At 34.5% G+C, this 21,863-nt stretch overlaps 3 protein-coding genes across 3 annotated transcripts; 2 read left to right on the top strand and 1 right to left on the bottom strand.

Annotated features, from left to right (window-relative positions):
• The first annotated feature begins 362 nt into the window (after positions 1–362).
• LOC129786773 (uncharacterized) lies at positions 363–1,649 on the top strand. The gene has a single exon (XM_055822036.1). The coding sequence runs from the start codon at positions 363–365 to the stop codon at positions 1,647–1,649; it is 1,287 nt and encodes a 428-aa protein (XP_055678011.1).
• Positions 1,650–8,611: 6,962 nt separating this feature from the next.
• Positions 8,612–19,182, bottom strand: LOC129797640 (RNA/RNP complex-1-interacting phosphatase). The gene is made up of 8 exons (XM_055840412.1): positions 18,982–19,182; positions 17,256–17,331; positions 10,574–10,605; positions 10,406–10,493; positions 10,260–10,336; positions 10,139–10,185; positions 9,438–9,545; positions 8,612–9,362 (listed from the first exon to the last, which is right to left on the bottom strand). Exons 1-8 carry the CDS (start codon positions 19,005–19,007, stop codon positions 8,779–8,781), a joined length of 1,038 nt encoding a protein of 345 aa, XP_055696387.1. The 5' UTR covers positions 19,008–19,182; the 3' UTR covers positions 8,612–8,778.
• Positions 19,183–19,203: 21 nt separating this feature from the next.
• On the top strand, positions 19,204–21,819 carry LOC129797496 (zinc finger protein 250-like). The gene is made up of 6 exons (XM_055840146.1): positions 19,204–19,569; positions 19,638–20,177; positions 20,239–20,383; positions 20,497–20,665; positions 20,737–21,290; positions 21,353–21,819. Exons 1-6 carry the CDS (start codon positions 19,252–19,254, stop codon positions 21,757–21,759), a joined length of 2,133 nt encoding a protein of 710 aa, XP_055696121.1. The 5' UTR covers positions 19,204–19,251; the 3' UTR covers positions 21,760–21,819.
• Positions 21,820–21,863: the final 44 nt, after the last annotated feature.

Here is a 21,863-nt window from a genome sequence, read left to right as displayed (position 1 = left end):
ACAGGATCTTTATCTCATCTCTTTCAAAGAACTTTCCGGCTGTGTCCACTACGTCCCAATGGAGAGACGTACCTACTTACCATAACCTCACTAATTTGGTATCACGTGGAACTCTTCAATCTCATTTCAAAGATTGCTTCTTTTGGTGGAATGGGCCTCCGGGACTCATTCAAAGGCCATCTCACTGGCATCCTGCGTCCACCAAGCAATCTGGATTCAACGAAATAGAAGTTTTGGCGACCACGGTCAGGGCTGATACTCAAACGACAACATTTCTTGCCCGACTACTTGAGCGCTACTCTGCATTACCGACTTTCCAATGCATTGTTGCCAAACTTCCGTGTTTTGTTTTTCCACGGACAATGACAAATTTCAATTCCACAATGGAGAAAATAGAAGGAGATTTACGAATACTCGTCTTCATGGATCAACCACAGCAACTTCATCGTCTCAGAGAACAGCTTACGAAGTGCTGTGACAACCAAGGAGATCGGAAGTGGAAATGGATCACATCTGTTAGTCTGTTTGCACGCAAAATTAGCTTCATACGTTCAGTAAAGTTCCCGCCACATTCCAGTGAATACTATGCAGCTAAACATCCCATTTTGCTGCCCATATCGCTCCTTACGGACTTGGTTATCACGGAGAGGAATCTCAGCGTACATCACTCCGCCCACGCATTGTTGCTAATCAAGTTGCGGCAACTATTCGGACCCATTGGAGAGCACACAGCTACAATGAAGGTTTATCTCCAATGCCATAGTTATTTCTGTGCAAATCCGCAGTCTCTTCAGCAACTTGTGGCGGACTTATTCTCCTGCAAATTCTATCTCAAGGGAACAGTCACGAGAACACCTCATCCTGTACAAGAAACCGGCGTGGGTCTTGCAATGTACCAACCTTCCCCACCCCGGGGAGCATCTCATAAACAACTCTGCCTACCAAACACGGTACATTTGGAATTCGCCACAAATCTGTCTACCGAGGCTCTATTTGCGAACTTCCGCTTCTTTACTGCAAGACGAACAACTCCACGGCACATTTACTCAAACTGCGTGAAGAATTTTGTTGGTGCCGCAAGAGAATTTGCTGTATTTCTGCAGCAAGAAGATTTCCAGCAAGATATTACCACTGAAGCCAGCCAGCATGGAGTTATTTGGCATCTTAACCCTCCAATTGCCGCCCACCATGGTGGTCTTTGGGAGGCCTGGGTGAATTCTCATCTCCATCGAATCGCTCAGCACATTTCATTGCCTTTCGAGGAGATTTGTGCTATGTTGTGCCAAATAGAAGCGATAATCCACCGTCATTCAATCGGAATTATGTTCCATAATGCAAGCGAACCGTCATGCTTCATCCCTGTGCATTTCACTCGAAAGATGCCTGGACGAGCTCTTCCTGATCCTGACTTACGACATATCCAGAAGAATCGCCTGTGGCAAGTGTGTCTGCAAGATTTCCAGGAGTTCGGTAAGAAATTCAGACTCTTCTACCTCGATACATTACTTCAGCGAAGCCAAGAAGGAATGTACACTTGTCCTATCACGAGGATAGCGCGTCTGCCCACGAAAGAGTTCAACAGTTTGCGCTCTGAGACGTCGGATGACCCCCCAGAGCACCCCGGGGAGCATGTACAACATCCGTTGTAACTTTTTAGCATAGTTTGAATTTTCTATGTTGCAACGGACTCTTTGTTTTGAAACGCATTTGCAATTTTTAACCGCCATCATTTTTCTATCTTTGTTACTTCCTTCCGTCAGTATACTTCATGGCAACCACGAGTCCCAAACTCTTTTTTGGGAAATTAAATTTTATCAAGCCGCGTTAGTCCCATCGGGCTTAGATTTTATAGTAAATTTATAAAGTGAATCAAAGGCGTCTCGCGCCACAATTTATATTTCAAAACTTTAATTTAAATTACATTAAATTGGTGTTGGTAAGAATCCGTGCATTTTTCTTCTCCATCTCATCCGACCCCTTCGGAACCCCTAGACATCCGGCAGCTACAGGAGCTACGAGAAAGCAAAATTGTTCCTTCTCACCAGAGAGGCTACTAATGTATTTCTCACCTGTATCTCCAAAGGTATGCTTGATGCCCAACCGAATCCAGGAAGTTCCAACGCTGTATTTTCCTAATCTGTGTTTCTTCTTAACTGTCGTTACAAAGGTAAATGACTTCTCCTGCCCGGCTCCACTGGGATATCTATTGTCTTACTTATTGCTAATCTCTGCCCTGTACAATTCAAAGGTATGTTCTATACAAAACGAATTGACAGCGACTACCAGAAATATCCTCTAAATGTTAAGAAAAAAAAGCAAATTATTAGAAAAATTAGTTTTCAGTGAATAATAAATTGAAAGTTTAAAATTATTTTTTTAACTCGTTTAATATTTCAAAGAACATTTCCAGAATATGGGTAGGGGAGGACGGGGTAATTTGGCCACTTTGGCGGTTTTTGGGATATATCAAGCAAGTGTGGTAGTACGAAGAAAAACAAATAGCCCTATTTTGTAGGAAATTTTCCGGCCTACAACTTTCCCATATAACACTTTTCTCTATCTCGATGAGAAATGGGTGAATTTTCCATTTTCCTGGACCCTTAGCTTAGTGGCCAAATTACCCCGAGCACGGGTAATTTGGACACTTTGGCGCACAAATTGTTAAATATGAAAATTTTTGGACAACAACAAATTTTTATTTTTTCGATTATTTTATTGGCAGATAGGATATTTATCTAAGATTCGTTTCCAGTAATTTGCCAGATAAAAATATTTAACCTTTGGAATGCGGAGGCCTTGGTAGTTACGTAGAATGCGAAGGTGGGGTCGTTGAACGACCCCAACAAGAAGGCCAATTTTCTCCCAAACTGTACAACCTGGAGTTGTCGGGTTAGTGCCTATAGATTCCTTATATAGTCCTCTTACCGTTTGCATTACAAATTTTCCACCACAAAACACATAGAAGAAGATATTAGGGAAAAACATTTTTCACTCATTTTTCACAATTTCTTCTTGAGAAATATGCCAAGAAAGTTAACCCCAACTGTTATTTTTTTTTTCACTCTTCCCCACATTCCCCTCACTTCCCGCAACTGATAAATGGCAATATTTTTCGAATATTCTTTATTGTTTTGCACATTTACATGCTTCTAATTATGTTTTATGTTGTGTATGCTCTAAGAAATTTTTCGCAGCATGGCCGTTACACTAATTTTTGAATTCCCTTCTTCTACATTTTCCTTAATAACTTTTCTTGTGGTGGTCGGATTGAGCTGAAATTTTTACACAACGTCCTCAGATAACTAAGGAACTTATTTCCAAAAGATGGGAACGCTATCTTTTATATTTATTGAGTTATAGCACGAAATATAGCGCTGGGGTCGTTCAACGACCCCGCTCCGCATTCCAAGGGTTAACAGATCCTCAAACTTTAACATTTTCTGAACCATAAACGGGCAAAGTTTAAAAAAGGCCATTTTTCAAATTATCGTAAATTTCTTTTTTTAGATAAAATTTTTTATCCTACTTTGCTTATAATCTGTAAGAAAACATTAAAAGGCACAACCACAATAAATATCTTAAATGTGCGTCGGAAAATGTGCCGGAAAAACTCAAGTGGCCAAATTACCCCACTCCAATTTTCCGGATAAAACCATTTCCACAGGAAAATCTGTTTGTGATATCGGAAAATGGATGTCACTGTCGTGTTTATGAAGGATCAATGACCCATAATGGCCTTAAAGTTAATTTTTAAGTGTTAAGAATTTTTCGAAAATGACGAATTCCCAAAATGCCAAAAGCACTTGAAAAAGTGAAAAAATGATTTTTCTTAAACAAGAGAAAATCCAATGGTCGGATTTTCCCCAAACTTGGTACGATTGATCATCTCTATGGGGAGTATAAACTGTAGAGAAATGGATTTTCTAGCATTTACCATACTTGAGATATTGCCATAAATGACTTTGCCAAAGTGGCCAAATTACCCCGTCTTCCCCTAATAATTATAAAACTGTTTCTCAAACCGCATAAAACCATCATTTTACGATTAAACACTTAAATGATGAAAAGTTAAACAATTACCTATATTTCTTTAGAATGTGACACATCAAATTTGAAGAAATCAAGAGGTCGTCAGGCCTAAAGCCTTCATTTAAATTGATTCAAAGAAAGTTTATTCATTCATTATGTCAATATGGATTTATAAATTAAAAAACAAACAAGTAATAATTCTTAGCATTAATGACCTATTTTTTCTGAAGTCCAATTTTATCTTTTTCTCTCTCAAAAGCTACAAATGTGATACAAATGCGAACAAGTGAAGCATAGATTCTAAAATTATTGTTCAAATAAAGTGCAGACGGTAGAGCCGAACACGAGAATATTTATGCAAATAGCAACATACAACAAACCGTGTGAATTAGCCTCAAGTCAGAAGTCAAAAGCTCAATTGAGGCATCTAAATATTCTAATGACTTTTATTTCTTTCTTTTCTATTACTAATATATAATTTTAGTATAGAGAAAAAAAAGTTTTATGTAATATGACCCACGCGAGTTACCCAGTATTGATCACTTTCGAAAGTAATGTGTTGTATATAAAATCATGTTAATTAATTACTCTTAATGAAAACTGGATTTTCAAGAGATAATTACGAGATAAAATGAATGTTTTCCCTCCTGTTTTTCACTTCATGTTAGTGTTAATTACATTATACTTACAATTTTACCAAGAATTGGCGGACAAGATTTCATTTTAATTTCAATTAAACATTGATAATTGAATGTGGACATACTTATTTCTCGTGCCGATCGTCAAAGGAGCTAATCATTCGTGAAATTTACTTAAGCAATAATATATTTTGTAAGTATGGAATATTCCTCAATTTGGATTCAAATTAATTTCCAAGGAATTGTTTTGCCATATATGAAGGAAAATATTGCAGAATTTACAAAATAATGTGTTGAAATTCAGAGAAAAGTGGAATACTTGAATTATAGAAATCTCAAAGTTCACCTAAAAATCACACCACAACCGTTAAAAACTCTGCATTGCTGCATATTTAAAATTAAATTTGACCTTTCTCTGCAATTAATATGTCTCAAGGTATATAACAAAAAAAATGCATCAAAGGTGCAGCAAATTCTGATGTTTTCTTAGAATTATGGGGCAATACACTAAATCCACATAAATACCATTTCAACATCAGCAAAATTAAAAAATTTTTCACCACGATGGACGATACTTTATCCAAGACAATGCTCGTCTGTGGTTTGAGGTTTTCCTTTAATGTCGTCATTGTTATATTCTCTTTCCCGATCTTTCTGTCATGTGCAGGAATTTTTACATCACCCACAACAATATTTCTGACATCAGAGAGATTTTTCAGGAATTAGAGAGACCGGAGACACATGCACACAAAATTAAAAAGTTAAACATTGTATGGGGGAAGCAATTTCCTCATAAATGTTAGGAATATTTCTGAGAAATATTCAAATTTTAATTAAGCTTTGGATTTAGTATCTAATTTAAATAATTGGTCAATTTGTTATCATACTTATGAGGAGTCATTACATAAATTGAGCCCCATATGAAGACAAGGGGGCCATCTTCTAAATCAATTATTCATCGATGAATAAGCACATTATGCACTCATCAATAAATTTATTAGTTTCAATTTGCATAATATCTAGATCAGGACCTCACAAGAGAGACAAAGATGTTTTGCGTGGAAGCTGCGCGGAGGTCCCTTCCCCATAACATTTCTCGTGTGAGCTAACTTGTTTATTATTGTATCCGCGCTCCTCGTGCCTTCTACTCACCATTTTTTGCCACCAGCAGTTTAATAATTAAATTCGTCTTGAATCAAATTGATGCGTCGATGGATGTGGTAAATGTGATGTTCTGTTTGATCTTATTCAATTTTTTTTTGGCTAAATGAGTGGCAGCGAAAGAAGAAAAAGGGGCGAAAAAATACAATGAATACTCCACTGACGGCCGCAATAAAGAACATGATGGATGATTACAGGATAAATGAATAATATGATGTTTCCATCTCGCATTTCACTCCCCCAAAAGTTTATGGATATATTTTGTATTACTTTTTTAAATTTCAAAAAGAGGGGATGACGCCTCAACAAAATTGAAGAACTTAAGAACAATTTCTTTTTTACAAATTAAAGTTGTATGTTTCGTACACATATAAATTTAAGAAATTTTATCGATATTTTAATTTATATTTTTCAAAAAATACCTAAACTTTAAATTTTATCTAAGTTTTTTTCTCTACAATTTTTCTTTTATCACCCCGCACTGTGGCATTAAATTCAATCTAAATCTTGTGAGATGATGGATTACATATCAATAACAATATTATGTATATTCAATAAGGCTTCATTGATACTGAAAATAGAAGCTCTTGCTCCGAGCAATAGGTGCTGGCATTATATTGAGTGAGCATTTTTTGTGCTTTCGGCGTGGAGAAAAGAGCAGCTAATCCTGCATTTTAAATTTGCGGTTTCAACAAAACGACGATGACTTGCGATATTATGATGAAATTGATATGTAGTAGAGACAGCATATATCAAGAAGGTTACCAAAAGTTCCTCGTATACTCCGCAGCATACTCAACATGCGTACGACTTAGAGAAAAAAAATCAGCTAAAAAAAACCCTATGCTCTTAGGCTTCGACAACATTGAAGGGAAGAGAGACACATAAAAATTCCACGCTTCTATTGATGTGACAATAGAAGGGCACTTCTAAATTGTTATTGATTCTCTCGGTAAGATAGTACGATTATAAGGAAAATATTTACAACACAGAATCTGATAGATTTGTATGTGGATAAAAAGAATGTCTTCTGTTTGGAAGAGAAACTTTCTTGGAATGTCCTGGTATAATTGTCGCCATAAATTTTCCTTCCCATTATGTCGAGAGTCAGTGGACATTTATTGTGAACATCCACAAGGATCAAAAATTTCCAGACAATTCTCACTGTGGTCTCTCTTTTTTGGTTCATCACACTATAAAGACCCCAGTGACCAGTAAAGTCTCCATTAAATGCTACCTGAAGAATTCTTCACCTAAATAAAATGCACCAAAGGCAATTATGTCGTTGACGACAAAATACGGTATCTTTTTTATCATCACATCAAATCTATCCATGTTATATATTTTCTTCTTTCAGAGCGCCATTTCAAATAGTTTGAGCGTCTACTTTTTTGGGGGGAAATGCAATGCACTGAAAACCAGAGAATTCATATCAATCAATGTTAACATTTTTGTCGACCTAATTCTATGTCGTTTCTTGAAATTGCGCTTCCTGTGAAGTTTAACTACGGTATAGTACCTACTCAATCTTAATTGACTGCAACTTCAAAAAGTTTTTAATAAAAAGCTCAGAAAAATCAAGTATATAAATTTTTCAATTTAAAAAACTAACCAACATCGTGAAATTTAAATTCCCATAAATGGAACACAAAGTTTCTCATTGCTCTTCATTCCAAAACCAATACACCGAGTCAGTTAAACGTAGACTTTTTTTTTATAAAGGCCGAAGTAAAGAAAAAAAAATAAAAAATTAAGACATCTTCCCAAATCCATTAAACCGCATTAAATGAAATTCTCCACCGTGTGCGATCTGACTGCAAGAAGACTTAAGAAAGGATGAGTGATGTGTTTTATGAAATAATTAACTCAGCACAGTCATTCAATTGAAAATTAATACTTGAAAAGCATGATTGATTTCCCTTGGCGCCACTTGGCAAAAGCGAAAGCATCAATATGCTTTTTTTGCGTCATCAATTAAAATAAATAATTTTATTGTTTTCTCAATGATATTTGCCAGTCATGAAAGAAAGATATAAAAATCTTTCGACTCATTTGTAAGTCGTGATATATCGAGTAATTTACTGCACAGGGATAAATTTGGCCCAGAAAATAAATAATGAAAAAAACAATGGGGGCTGCCTCCATTGAGTCGAGTGACTGACAGGTCAATAAAGAATGAAGGGATCCTTTAAAGTGTTGCAAAGAAATGCAATTTTTCAGTGTGTGCTGTATGTAAGAGACCTGTTTCTTTTTGCAGTCAGAGAGTGAGGAGATAACTTCTTCCCAAACACACCGTGATGCGTACACTGGACATGGCTTTTCACATCTCCCAGAGAGTTACTTTGCTAATAACAATATTATAGAATAAATGTTTATACTAAAAACATTAAAAGGCGTCAAAGAAAACACTAATAATGACCATTTCTCACTGAAAGACGAAGGAAAGATAAATAAATTGAGTCTGCTGAATTGGATACACACGCATACACTTAATTTTTTATTATTTTTCGCTTTTTAAATAAATTGTTTGAGACCACCATTAAGGCACTTCAACGTGGTGGGCAATTGCCTCCATCATGTAATACCGTTTATTAGTCCCTTTAAATATATGTTACGAATAAAAATATTACTCAGACTCCAAGTAAACAATATTAACTTTTTTTTGTACCCACATCACCCTTGAGAGCAACACGTAAGTGAATCATTACTTTTTTATATCTACACATTACCAATTTTTCCTCTTCTGTGTATGGCTTCATTCTCCATGGCTAAAATCACTTAATATTGAATTTTTTGTTGTAAAAATTGCCAAAGATTTGTATTTAGATTTATTTCAGTAAGTTTTATTTCAATCCATTTTTTTTTCATTTCATACTTGCGCTTCAAAAATTTTGTATTCAAAAACTAACTACTCTATCACTCAAGATAGGTGGGAAATTAAGTCAATTTCTTAGTAGCTTGTATGAGGCTTCCTAAAATTGCTTCGTCGACTGTCTCTAGAATCACTATCCTGACGTCTCCAATTATACTGAGATTTTTCCTGAGGATAACTCTTGTACCGCTCCCGATCATCATCCCTGTTCCTTCCCTGAGGAACACTCCTGTTCGTTTTCTGAGGCTCCCTCCAATTCCTGCTTGGCTTTGCAGTGGAGTTTCTGAAATCATCATTTCGTGAACTTTTCCATGTAAAATGTCCCCGATTGTCTCGTTCATTGTAGGTTTTGGCAAGATTTGAGCTCCTTCGTTGATCATAGCCTTGATCCCTGTTCCATCTCTGATGATATGTCTGATGCGTTCTTCCAGCGTCAATACTCCTCTCTGTCCTTCTGTCTCTATATCGATCGTCATTGCTGTAGTTACTCCTCCAATTTTCACGCTGTCGATTCTGCCTTCCAACAACTCTCCACTCTCCATCTTCCACAGGCTTGATCGGCTTGATCGGCTTGTCATATTGTATATCATTCTTCTTCAGAGACCGCAAATGATTGGTATAGTTTTTTCGCTCAATATCATGACCACGCGCTTCGGCAAACCCTAAATAGTTTTAAATTCTTCATATTTGCTAATTCTTAAATTAATGAAAAAAAAACTCTATTATTTCATACTAACTTTTGATTGCTTTGTCAGCATCCATATTCGCACAATCAATCAAGTATCTGCATATAATATAGCCAGTTCGATTTACGCCATGAGTACAATGAACACCCACCAAAAGGGCTAAAAGTATCAAATAAAAATAAAAAAATGTAACATCAAACAGGGTGAAAATGAATTAGTAAAACCCTTGCTAAAATTATAAAATTCTATTCTCTACAAAATTTTAAGAGTTAAAAATTTTCAAGTATTAATAGTTGAAAAATCTGTTGGTACAATTTTTTATTCATTGATGCTTTAAAATATATATTACACCCTGTGGGGTAATTTAAAAAAAAAATCTTAAACGGCAAACTTGAAAAAAGATGCTCATTTTGATTTACGCATTTGCAATTTGGCATATGTACAATACGCCATATGTAATGTTCTTGCGCCATATCGGTATGAGGGGGTAAGAGAGGGAAAAAAAGTAAATCAGAAAAGAATGTGGCTGGGCGTTTAACATTCAGGTTTGACCATGGGAATTCACATAATTACTGCCACGGAAGAAGCAATACGGGCAATTGCATAAAAATTTAAATTAAAAATCCCACCCGACAAATGGATATATACTCTGCACCACCCTGGCCCATATTCTCGCATAATAAATGTAAATCGATAAACATAATTGACGATAAAACAGTACATGCATGTATGTATAAATTCAATTTACTTACATTCATTTTTGTTATCCCTCCGAAAATCTGATATGATTTGCTTGAACCTGAATGACATGTGATTTACAACATTTTAATTTAAGTAATTAGATGCATATAAATTATGTTGTGCAACACCTACCTCTTCACTGTGTGTTCATCAGGCAACACGTGTCCCTGCATAGTCAATTTAATGTGAGTGACATTGGACGGAAGGTCCTGTGTATAAAATAAAAAATTTTGCAAAAAAATATGCCAAAGAAGCGATTTGTTTTTTGATTAACTCACTGCTGCTGTGTAATATCGATTTGTAGCGGTTAGATCAACAATAAGCCCAATCTTGGGAATCAACTTTATCAGATCCTTAGGAGTAAATCTATTGGAAACCAATTAAAAATCATACGTAAGGATAATCAAATAAAATCCTTAAAAAAAAGTTTTTTTTTTTATAATTACCTCTGTGATTTCTCGAGTTTTCCGTTGTATTTCTATAATGTTGCAGAGTATATATGGAGAGAAAATATAAAGACAATATGAGTTAAAGGCAAATCAGTAATAATGGCAAATTGGATGAAAAATGGGAATAATCTTTGGATATGCAAGAGGCAATGTTGGTGGTCTACTTTTAACCGCACAAATATCCCCTAACAAAACTCTCTTTATTAATCATTTTTAATTGCTATATTGCAACCTGTCTTGACGATTCGCTCTCTAAAGCGTTGCACATCGTCAAAAGGTAAAACAGACAGCGCTTAAAAAATTGCTCTTGACTCTCGATACCGGGAAACTCATCACATTTGAGCAAGAGATAGATGGATGGATGCTTGAATAATGAATTCGCTAAAATGTATAATTTTCTTATCTATATTATACTTTAACATGTGCCTACATAATACTACGTATATATAATGTTGTAATGTAATTTACGTACAATTAGTGACAGTCTCGCAATACCCCCTTTGCTACCAATATATATATTTTATACTACCGTACAATTTTGCAAAAAGAGAAGTGAACACTGAGTGACGAAAATTTATCTCTTCACTTTATTTCCATTTTCATTTTATTCAATTAACAGCTTTTTGCGCTCTACATTTTTCTCACCCAGAATTTAATTCAATGTGATTTACCAGCACATTGAGAGGAAATTAATTTTATCATTGCAAAGTGTATGTATATAGCCCATCAGGCAATGTTAATATTTAATAAAATGCGGGAAAAGAACAAATTGAAAGAGGCGATGGTGTTGATAAATTAATCCTTAAGGCAAAATAGAGTCATTACATATGGCTAAATCAAGAGTTCACTTCCATTCACTTCATAACACAAATACTCATTCTTCGCCGAAGAATAACAGTGGAGTGCAATGCCAGCAGGGTTAATAATCATATGTGAGAAATTACTGTAACAATTGGATACGATATAGCAATAAAATGCATACCTATAGTTAAAATAAATCGTCCTTTTAAAGTAGGTGGTCGTATTTGAGATTTTACTTTATTTTTACACCTTATATAGGTGTAAATTTATTCATGGACTTTCTTTCTTTATTGTTTGTAAATTTGAATTTGTCATAAAAATCACATATTTTGCAATTTATTTTTAACTAGGAATTCCTGAAAGTTAATTTTATATTAATATATATTTTGAAATACTATGTGAAATTTCTTAGACGCCAAAAACAAATATGGTAAGATTAGAATAATAAATATCCTACGTGCAAATTAATGAAAATTTATGCACAGCAGCCGTGACAGAGGCAATTTAGCTAAAACAAATAGCCACCAAGTTCAAGAATTCATAATCCCCCCATAACACCACTTAAACGCTTAAACTTGGCATACAAAAATGAACAAAAGAGATTTGCTTTGAGATCGAGACGAAATCTCAATACTTTCTGCATAAGAGTTCTATTACAAGTTAGAACTTAAATATTTAGTTTATTGGCTCTACAAATTGTTTCAAGTTTATTTCATGGAATCTATTCCATTCAATTCATTTAATACGCAAAAAGAACGTCTTTAAACTCAAATCTTTCCAATATATAAGAAATACGTTCGAAATTAAGGATTAAACTGTCACATTTCATGAGGTGGGGGACTGCTGTAACAAAGACTTTGAAAATCAGACTATTTTCCCCTTCAATACCAAAATTTCTTTAATAGAGAAAGAAATCTCTCTTCCCGGAGCGACACATACAACATCCAAAGTGATTCTCCCACAGTTTATATACATAAAAAAATTCCAAATAGTATCCTGAGGCAGCTTGCAAATGTACTTCCTTTCGGGATGAATATAAATGATATATTACAATATAAAAAAAAGATTGCTTCCCTCCTTTTGGATGCTCAATTCAGTCAACCACAGGAACCTAACAACCCACATTTTCTTTTCATTCCTTTAACAACTATCTGAATCATTTCACCTTTCACGTGCCCCCTATTTTCTTTCTAACCATTTCTTTTCTCCTTTCACTTCCATAAACTACATCCAGTTGGCATATCGGTGCATTGTGGATGGGAAAGGATCTTATAATTTGTCGCATCAAAGGACCACAATGGTGCGTCTTACTCCTCACATATAAAAGGCCTATTATTGTTGGTGTTATTGATTGAATGGATAATAATAAATGTAACCCACAATAATGTTGCCTGGAGAGTTGATTTCCCGTCGCGCATCAAGTCATATTTCACTGATACTTCCATCTTTAGACTCATTCATAAAAAAAAATATTACAGCAAATATTTCCATCAAATCATTTATCCTACCATTTGATGTCTATCAAGCTATCTCCCTTTCCAACTGAGTCGGTGAAGATCGGTGCTATAGCACCAATTTGTCGAATTATGAAAAATAGCATTACAATACAAATAATATCCCTTTGATGGCTATAAAAGATCCGAAATCTCTATTTTCAATCAATATATCAAAAATTATCTGAATGATCAGCATTAAAGCATATTGCAAAGGCCCCCATATAAAAGGCAAAATATCCTTTCTATCATCCCATACATCTTCCAATAAGTTCTATAGAGATTTATTGGAAATAAATATAATATTTTATGTTGTTGACATAATTACCAAATATGTAAAATTAATTTCTTTAGATTCACTATGGCTTCTATTATTGTATTAATATTCAGAGTTTTTATTTTAAAACCTAATACTTTAGTTAACGCGGTAAACCATTTTGTAAAAAAAGGAGAAACAACAGCAAATTTTACAAAAATAACAAAATCAATTTAGGTTTGCCCGCAAAATATCAATAAAACTATCCTTCCAAGATTTAAGATGAACATGAAGAGGCTACATTCCTCCATTCCGGTGTATGCGATTTGGGTATAAACATAAAAGAGTTTTGCAGGTTTAGCAGGTAGAATACAGTGTACTAGGTAGGTATGTAGGGAAGAAAACCACATCCATAATTTTTAGCATCGGCACTTGTGTGTTACCAAAGTGTAAAAATGTTCCTTCTTCTTCTGAAAATCTTGATAGAAATGATACGCGGTTAACGCCTTTTATACACACAAGGGCTGTCCTGTTCGCGATGATTCTCGCACATATATTTCAGCTCCGTTTTTATCAGTCAAAAATATCTAAATTTTAATTGCATATTTGCCGTGTTATTTGTATTTGAAGCTCAGTGGGAAAAACAAATAACAATAAATGTATATAAGAGACTGGTGCGCAAAGAGAAGAAGTGATACGCATTTCACACACGCTCCATCAAAGCATTGTCTCATACCAAAAGAAAACCGAAAAGGCCTCCCAATTTATGTTTCGCTTTCATACATTTAGTGATTCGTTGAATTTCTTCTCATATATTCCCTTTTATTTATTGTGAATTTTCTTTATGGTGCCAAATTGGATATTGGACAAAACTGAATCGGGAGAAGGGAGTGATTTATTTATTTATATAGGCATTCTATTTTAATTATAGTTTTTCCGCCCCCAAAACACCAAACTGTTGTTCTTTTTTTCTCGTTCATATGAATGTTTCTTAGCATAAAAAGAAACTAAAGAACAAAAAAAAATGATAAAACCTACAGCTACGAAATATGAAATGCGGGAACCTCATAATTCTTCGGTCATTGCTAAATAAAAATGTTGAAAATATTCCTCTCAAAAAAAAAGAGCCACACAGGACAAGGCATAATTTTAATTGTTATTTATGCTTTTGCCTAATAGAATTTTGAAAATGCTCTCACATGATGAAATTATGAGTATACTCTTGGGAATTCCTTTCCCTTTTTCTGCACTTTCTTCTTTCTCCCAGGCGCGTTCTTTTCCAAACGGAATGCCGATTAAATCAACTTTGAAATAACCCGGATAATAAATCATTAACCAAAAAAGATAATGGTGTCCTTTTTTCTCCCTCTCTTGAACATTGAAGATTTATGTGATCAGTAGAACAACAATATATTTTAAAGAAAAAAAAAACAATTCTCCTACACTTTCTTTTGCAATTCAATTCCGCCAACATAAAATAAAAATTCCATTTAGTTTTGTAAAATATTTTTCGTTATTTTTTCCAAAATATCAAATTAAAATAATATATTTGTTTTATTTTAGGAGAATAAAATTATTACGTCTAATAAATTCTTTTATTTTAGTAATTCAGGAAAATAAATAATCTAAAAAATCCCACTTATGTTTTTACATAAAAACCCAGGCACATACCACACATATCTCTTCTTAAAAAAAACTGCATAATTTTATTAAACAATTAATCATAAGTATCACTCAATGTGAGAAAGTTTCAAATAAATATTTATGTAAATTTGTCGTACGAATTCCAATGGAGTGATCTTAGAGTGATCTTTTACCAAATCACTGATCACTCACACACAGATTTGGAAATTTTCAGTTGAAAGATTTTGATAGATTTTGAAAGATTTTGATATACATACGTATAGTTGGAATATAGTTAAGTGGTCCTGATGACAGAGCTCTAGAATTGATTCTAACAAGATTGATTTAATTGAAATTTTGCAATTGACTACTTTTCCCCTTTTAATTTTTCAACAAAGAATAAGACAAATAATCACAAAAAGATTCGGTATATTTTTTAATTCAAAAATTGTTCTTGTCTTTCAATTAATTGTAAGAAAAATTTACCAAATACTTCCTTATCTATTATGAAGAAAAAACGAACTAGAATCTAAATCTACTTGTTTCTCATTTCATAATCATCAAAATCAAGAAGAAGAGAAAGAGTGTAAAAGAAAAGAAAAAAAGAGAACCACGAGTGGGATGAAAAGAATGTGATGAATTCAATAGTTTTTACCCATCGAAAGATTCTCTCCCAGTGTGGTGATGTTGTCTTTGAGAGAAAGAACTGCAGCCATTGGAGACATTTAATGGGCAAAATAAATATTTGTAAGATATTTCCGTTAATAGCTAGCACCTAACTGTAATTTCTGCGTTTTTTTAAATTTCGCTTCCAACATACGTTCGGACTAAAAACACAAAACGCATCACTCTAAAATCCAATGATGACAACGATAATGGGCAACTCTTGCATTTCAAAACAGCTGGAGGTCTTTTAGAAATATTACCGACAAAGTGGTCCACTGAAAGTCATAATTACCATATTTTCATGTAAATTGCTTGTAAGAAAAATTTGAGATTTTTTTAATGAATAAAAATATCAATCCCCTAAATAAATTTGAAATATTTATGTAGAAATAAGAAATATACCTATTCATCCATTTGTTATTTTCGTCATTTTAAAAGTAATATACACCATTGTATTTGAGGAATTTACTTATCATTTTGCATTTTTTGTGTCTCTCTCTCCGAAATTGCAATGAGATGCTTGAGTCAACTCGCGCATCCATCCCTTTTCAAAACTGCCCATTAATGCTGAGGCACGTCTCAATAGAGTGTTTGTTATTTCTATGCGTACATAATGAAGATATAACAATTGAACTGTGAAATAAACATAATTTTACTCTATACGACTTTTACTGCAATTCCTTACCCCATCTTAATGCAATAACTCGCAAAATTCTTTGAAGAACTCTCAAGAGATGATAAAGCGAAAACAATAATTGACTCTTAATATAATTTTATCGCTTGAAAACAAGCTGACAAAAGCTATGCGAAATTTCTAGAGTAGGTGCTAAAATACTAAAGGACTTCTTCTGTAAAATATTCTGGGTAAGGATATCACTTGTTTTAATATTTTTCTTTTCAGAATTTTAAAAGTCTCTAAAAAATTCTTCATTCATGTTCCACCAATGAATTGTAAAAAGAGACCATTTATGTTATTAATTTCATTAGGAAATAGATTTTTTGTTAAAATATATTTTCATATTTGTAAAAGGCGTAAAATTTTATAGGAAAAAATTTACTTGATCCTTTTTTATTACTTCCAAATGGTCCTTCTTTATTTTCCTACTCCATCTAAACATTAGTCCGTTACATATTACTCTTTCTTATGCTAACCACATTATGAATTCTAAGCAGAGACAAGTTCTTATGATTTGGGGTAGAACTTTGAGGACATTGCGAGGACTCAGACAAACTGACTAGACTTTATTGAATCATTATAATCTACTGATTAATTAAGATTGTAGAAATTGATATGGCCAAGACGTCATGTAAAGCACGCGCATTTACAAGACAACCAAGAAAGCCTCATGCATTTAATTTTATTATTACTGATACGGTTCATCCTCTTGTTGAGACATCTCTTGCCATTTTGTCGCTCTTGTATCATCCGAGAGACAATATCATGTGAGGAAGATACATACAGTTCTCAGAAATTGACGCAAAAGATAAAAACTTAATTTTCGTCTTATGTTATTATTCGGAAGAGAATAGAAATTTCGTGCCTTTTTCCCCAAGAAAGCGCCTACCTCACCCACAACCATATAGAGCAAATGTGTTGACAATTTATTCCTCCACTTACGACATCAATTTAGATAAGGCTCTAACAAAATTTATGTTTACAAGGTTCAGTGTCAGTAATTAATTCCTGTAACAATCACACGCTCTTATTTTGAGATTATAAAAATTCTTTTTGTATTGAGAAGTCGAGGGAGTTCCCCTGGTGCGACCACAAAATCTGTACAAGGTGCCAAAGACTTCATTTACAACTAGTAAGAAATTTTGTATATTATTTCACACTCACCTCCGCCAATGGTGTTTTGAATGCTATGAACGGTGATCCTTCAATCGGACGACCCACGTTGGTGTAATTCAACCACCTGAAGAATTAAAAAAAAAATTCTTAGAATGTTTCTATTGCTATGCTGTATTTTCTTTATGTAAAAGAGGTGTCGGTCGGTGAACTCAGAATAATGCTTTTGAGTTTGAATTGCTCAAAATAAACATTTGGATGTTTAGTTGGAAGGAAATCTTGAGAAAAGTGAATTTCATAAAATAAATGTAACAAAAGAATCTTAAAATGATTTTTTTGTTTTATAATTTAAATAAAAAAAACTACTTTTTTATAATCAAAGAAATTCATGATTTCCTGTACGCAATAGTAGGGGAGACCGGGGTAAAAATAGTCAATTTGCGTAAATCCTTATCTGCAGGATTCCCCAAGGGCAAGAAAATTTTCTCGATAGGCCATTCTTATAGGAAATTTCCTGGCCTACAACTTTGTCTCAGACCATTTTTCTCTATCTCCACGGGAAATATGAGTTTTCGAGCTTTTCCTGAACCCTTCCGCTTCTGACTTTTTTTAAACGCGGCGGGTAAATATAGTCACCAGTTGGCTAAATAAAGTCGGTCGAATTTTCCGACATTTCCAATGATTTTCCACCTGAGAGATTGATAGTAGTTGATAGCTAAACTTCTCACCTTTTCATCCGCGACAAGGAATTTCACTTTTATACGCACTAAAACAGAGAATTTTGCGATTTTCTCAAACACGCCATTTTGCAACAAATGAATAGAAAATATGCCAAAAATTTCGATCTCCCATATGATTTACATGGGATGACTAGATCTACCCCAAGGGGTATGTTTTGATTCAAAAAATTGTAGAGAAAAATCATTAAAAGTTATTGAAGAATACACCTTGGCAACATTTTCTGCACTAATCTAGCTAGTGAGAAAAATTATCAGATTGGAAAATTGCTGAAGGAAAACTTCGGAAAACTCGTTTTTCTCAATACGCAAAAGTTTGGGAAATGGGCCAAAAATTTATTTTCTTTTTTAACTCCCAAAGTACTGATCACATAACCTCCAAATTACTGTCAAAAATTGTAGGTGTATAGGGCTTTCCACCCTAATTTTTTCCGATTTTTCCGATTTATATTTTGGGAGAAATTGGCATTTGAAAATTCCAAAATGACTATTTTTACCCCGGTCTCCCCTAAATGAATTCCTCCAAAACTGCTGGACCGATCATGAAAAAAGGAATGCGGTTTAGGGGGGAGGGCTCCAAAACATTGTATCAAGTGTACAGAATTTCTTTGGATCCTTAATCTTTTTATTTTATTCCCCTACGGAAGATTACGCGTATCCTCCTGATTAATCCCTGAAATGAAAGGTTTTTTCCCATAGAAAACGGATAAACTCCTTTGCATTTTGTACCACCGAAATGACCCATTCAAAACGAATTTTAATGTTATAGAGAATGTTTTTAGGAGAGCTCTGATTTTCTACTTTTCCGGCTTTCTATGCGCTTTTCCGGTACATATTTTTTATGTTTTCCTTGGTCTCCTGAGAAAATCAGAGGCTTGTGCCAAAATTAATGGCGGCTGTTTTGATATTCAATTTTCTCCGCTGAGATGCAAGTTTTTAGCTTTTCTTTTTTTCCTGGAAGTTTCCGGGAAGCGGAAGACCCACGCTTTTGAGGTTTTCCTGTGGAAAATAGGATTATTGTAAAGAAAATATTTTTTTACCTGTCGGGTATACTGTTGTGAGACATTCTTTTCTTTTATTATTTTACACTTGTATGATTTATTTCCACAATATTCAGGCACTCGTTCTTTTAGAATCGTGTCACTACTTATTCACGATGCAAATGTGATCAATAAATTGGTTAAAAACTTTTAATTTTATTTGCAAATGCAATTGCCGTTCAACGAGTTCAACAAAATTGAAAAGTAAGGTTATGTTGATCACTGTGTTTGACAGGTGTTTGTTTTTTTTTTATAACCCCTCGACTCGAAATGGATTTTGTAAACAATTCCACTAAATTCGCTTATATTATTGCAAATCCCAGTGAAAATGCATCGCAAAATAATTCACAGAGAACTAAACAAATTGAAGATGTAAATCTGCAAATTGGTAAAAATTTAGCCGATGATATCAAAGTGATAAAAAATAATTTTTCATCGAAAGAGACAGAAGAGGAATTTCCCGAGGAAATGGTTGGAAAATTGCATAAAATTTGCAGATGTTGTTTAGCCGAAGATGTTAAATTGCGTGATATTTATGATGAAAATGAAAGGATTGCTGAAATGCTCATGAATTTCGCGCAAATCCAGGTAAGTTGAAAATACAGTGGGGGCTCGTAGTACAGCCTTTTCAGTTTAATTAATACCTGTATTTTTAGATATCTCCGGAGGATATATTGCCACCTGTAATCTGCATCAATTGCTGTGTTCAAATAGAGCGTGTTTATGAATTTAAGAATCAAATTGAGATGGCAGAATCAACTCTGAGACAACTTGTAAATGCCAACTCTTATCAAGTAGAACAATCTTATGAGAAACCGGAGGATGTGCCGGAAGCCACTGAAACTCAAATAAGCGAAGAATCAAACAGTTCAGCCAATGAATTTCCAGACAATGGAGAAGAAAGTGTCCTTCGCTGTACTCCGCAGGAAGTAACACGACAGGAAGTGGAGGTTATCAAATTATCCAGTAAAACCAAGCAAGAACAAGCAATAATTTGTGATAGAAAAGATGAAAATCAGGAACAACAGACCATAACTAAAGAGACCTGTGATGAAGAGAGAAATGAAAAATTTGCAAATTCATCTGAAGAGACTGAAGAAGGATCCATAAACTGCCCAAAGGATCTCTCATGCTACATTTGCAATGAAGGTTTCACTGATAAAAATGAATTTAAACAACATTTCAAAAATCATACTGTAAGTTGTATCCTTTTTTTACTTTCCTTAATTTTTCAATTAATTTTTTTCTAAATTTCAGGAGAAGAACCAAGACAACAATTTACCATACAAATGTACCGAATGCAATGAATCATTTCGTATTGAAAGTGATTTACAAATTCACAATTCCCTCCATGCTAAAGATGGCAAGAAACAGTGTTCATTCTGTAAAAAGGAAGTTACAAGTTAGTATTCAAAAGTATTTTAATACATACCTTATTCTTCCGCAAGAGGGCTTTTATGTGCTGGAGACATCTAGCAGGATTTTTCATTTAATAGAAAAATATTTATTTTTCAGCTACAATTCAACTAAAGAGGCATATAAAGACACATTTTAAAGATAAACCCCATAAATGTAAGATTTGTGATAAGGGATTCCCAGAGATGGGAAGCTTAACGCGACATTTGCGCTCACACAGTGGACAGCAGCGGATGAAAAAACACTTATGTACGGTGTGTGGAAAGGGGTAAGAAGATCAGTCTTACTTTAAACCTTTTGTAGCTTTTACAAATAATATTTTCCTTTGATTCCCTTCAGCTATTACGACGCCTATTCGCTTTCTGTGCACACGAGAAATCACACAGGCGAACGTCCATGTATTTGCAGTATTTGCGGCAAAACCTTCATTGATTGTCGATTACTAAATTCCCACATGAAGATCCACAGTGAGATCAAACCGCATAAATGTTCAGTATGTCAGAGAACTTTTACCCACCAGAGTACCCTTACAACCCACCTCCGTACGCACACGGGTGAAAAACCCTACGTGTGCACCGTTTGTGGGAAATCCTTCATTCAATCGTCCAATATGTCCCTCCACATGAGGACCCACAGCGGTGTTAAGCCCTACAAATGCGAAACGTGTGGGCGAGCCTTTGCAAGCTCATCCACCTTGATAACGCACAATCGGATCCACACGGGTGAGAAGCCGTACAAGTGTGGCATGTGCGGAAAGGCATTTGCCAGACTTGATCTAAAGGCGCACATCCGGACGCACACGGGTGAGAAACCATTCCAATGTTCCGGGTTGAATTGCCACAAGAAATTCACAACAAGAGGACAACTCAATCAGCACATGCGAATTCACAGAGGTTGGTAATTGAACTGTTGCTCATCAGAAAGCATCCCTTTAATCAATTTTTTATGTTTTTAGAAGAAAGATCATTTGTGTGCAAAATTTGCCAGAAGCGTTGCTATTCCTCCGGGAATCTCAAGAGTCACATGAAAACGCATGAAAATTTAGAGAACGTCCAGATAAATGAATCAATTCTCAGCAATGCAATTCCAAATGAAGTTATAATTTATGCAAAAAATGACCTAAATCCCCTGATAGTGCAGGAAATTGACATCACGGGAGAAGAAGCTGCAGGACAGGATAGAAAATCAAATATAGTTAATTTTCAAGTTCAAGGGATACCAGAAGATGGTAACCGGCAATGTAGTAGTCAATTGTCGTCAGAGAGTTCAGAAACAACCACAAAGTACATTGTGAGCAATGTAATTCAAGTGCCATTCTTTATAAATTCATCCGATTGCCAAAATGTGGATGAAATTATTTAGCTCATTTCATCACCAGAGGTTTCAATTTTTATGCTAAATAAAGGACTTTTTGCAATAAAATTTTAACAATTTTTTCAAGCCAAAGACGTAGCCAGAAACTCAAC

Source organism: Lutzomyia longipalpis, chromosome 1 (genome assembly GCF_024334085.1).
Source record: "Lutzomyia longipalpis isolate SR_M1_2022 chromosome 1, ASM2433408v1".
Taxonomy (NCBI): Eukaryota; Metazoa; Arthropoda; class Insecta; order Diptera; family Psychodidae; genus Lutzomyia; species Lutzomyia longipalpis.
This window is presented reverse-complemented; position numbering and strand designations above follow the sequence as displayed.

Bases quoted from the DNA above. Each gene is read 5' to 3' on its own strand.
- LOC129786773 (XM_055822036.1), top strand. From the start codon at position 363: ATGACAAATTTCAATTCCACAATGGAGAAAATAGAAGGAGATTTACGA.
- LOC129797640 (XM_055840412.1), bottom strand. From the start codon at position 19,007: ATGTCTCACAACAGTATACCCGACAG. The intron at 10,606-17,255 runs GTGAGTGTGAAA...GCAACATTATAG, and splicing joins TCAAAACACCATTGGCGGAG to AAATACAACGGAAAACTCGA. The intron at 10,186-10,259 runs GTAGGTGTTGCA...CATGTCATTCAG, and splicing joins GATGAACACACAGTGAAGAG to GTTCAAGCAAATCATATCAG.
- LOC129797496 (XM_055840146.1), top strand. From the start codon at position 19,252: ATGGATTTTGTAAACAATTCCACTAAATTCGCTTATATTATTGCAAAT. The intron at 20,178-20,238 runs GTAAGTTGTATC...TCTAAATTTCAG, and splicing joins AACATTTCAAAAATCATACT to GAGAAGAACCAAGACAACAA. The intron at 21,291-21,352 runs GTTGGTAATTGA...TTATGTTTTTAG, and splicing joins GCACATGCGAATTCACAGAG to AAGAAAGATCATTTGTGTGC.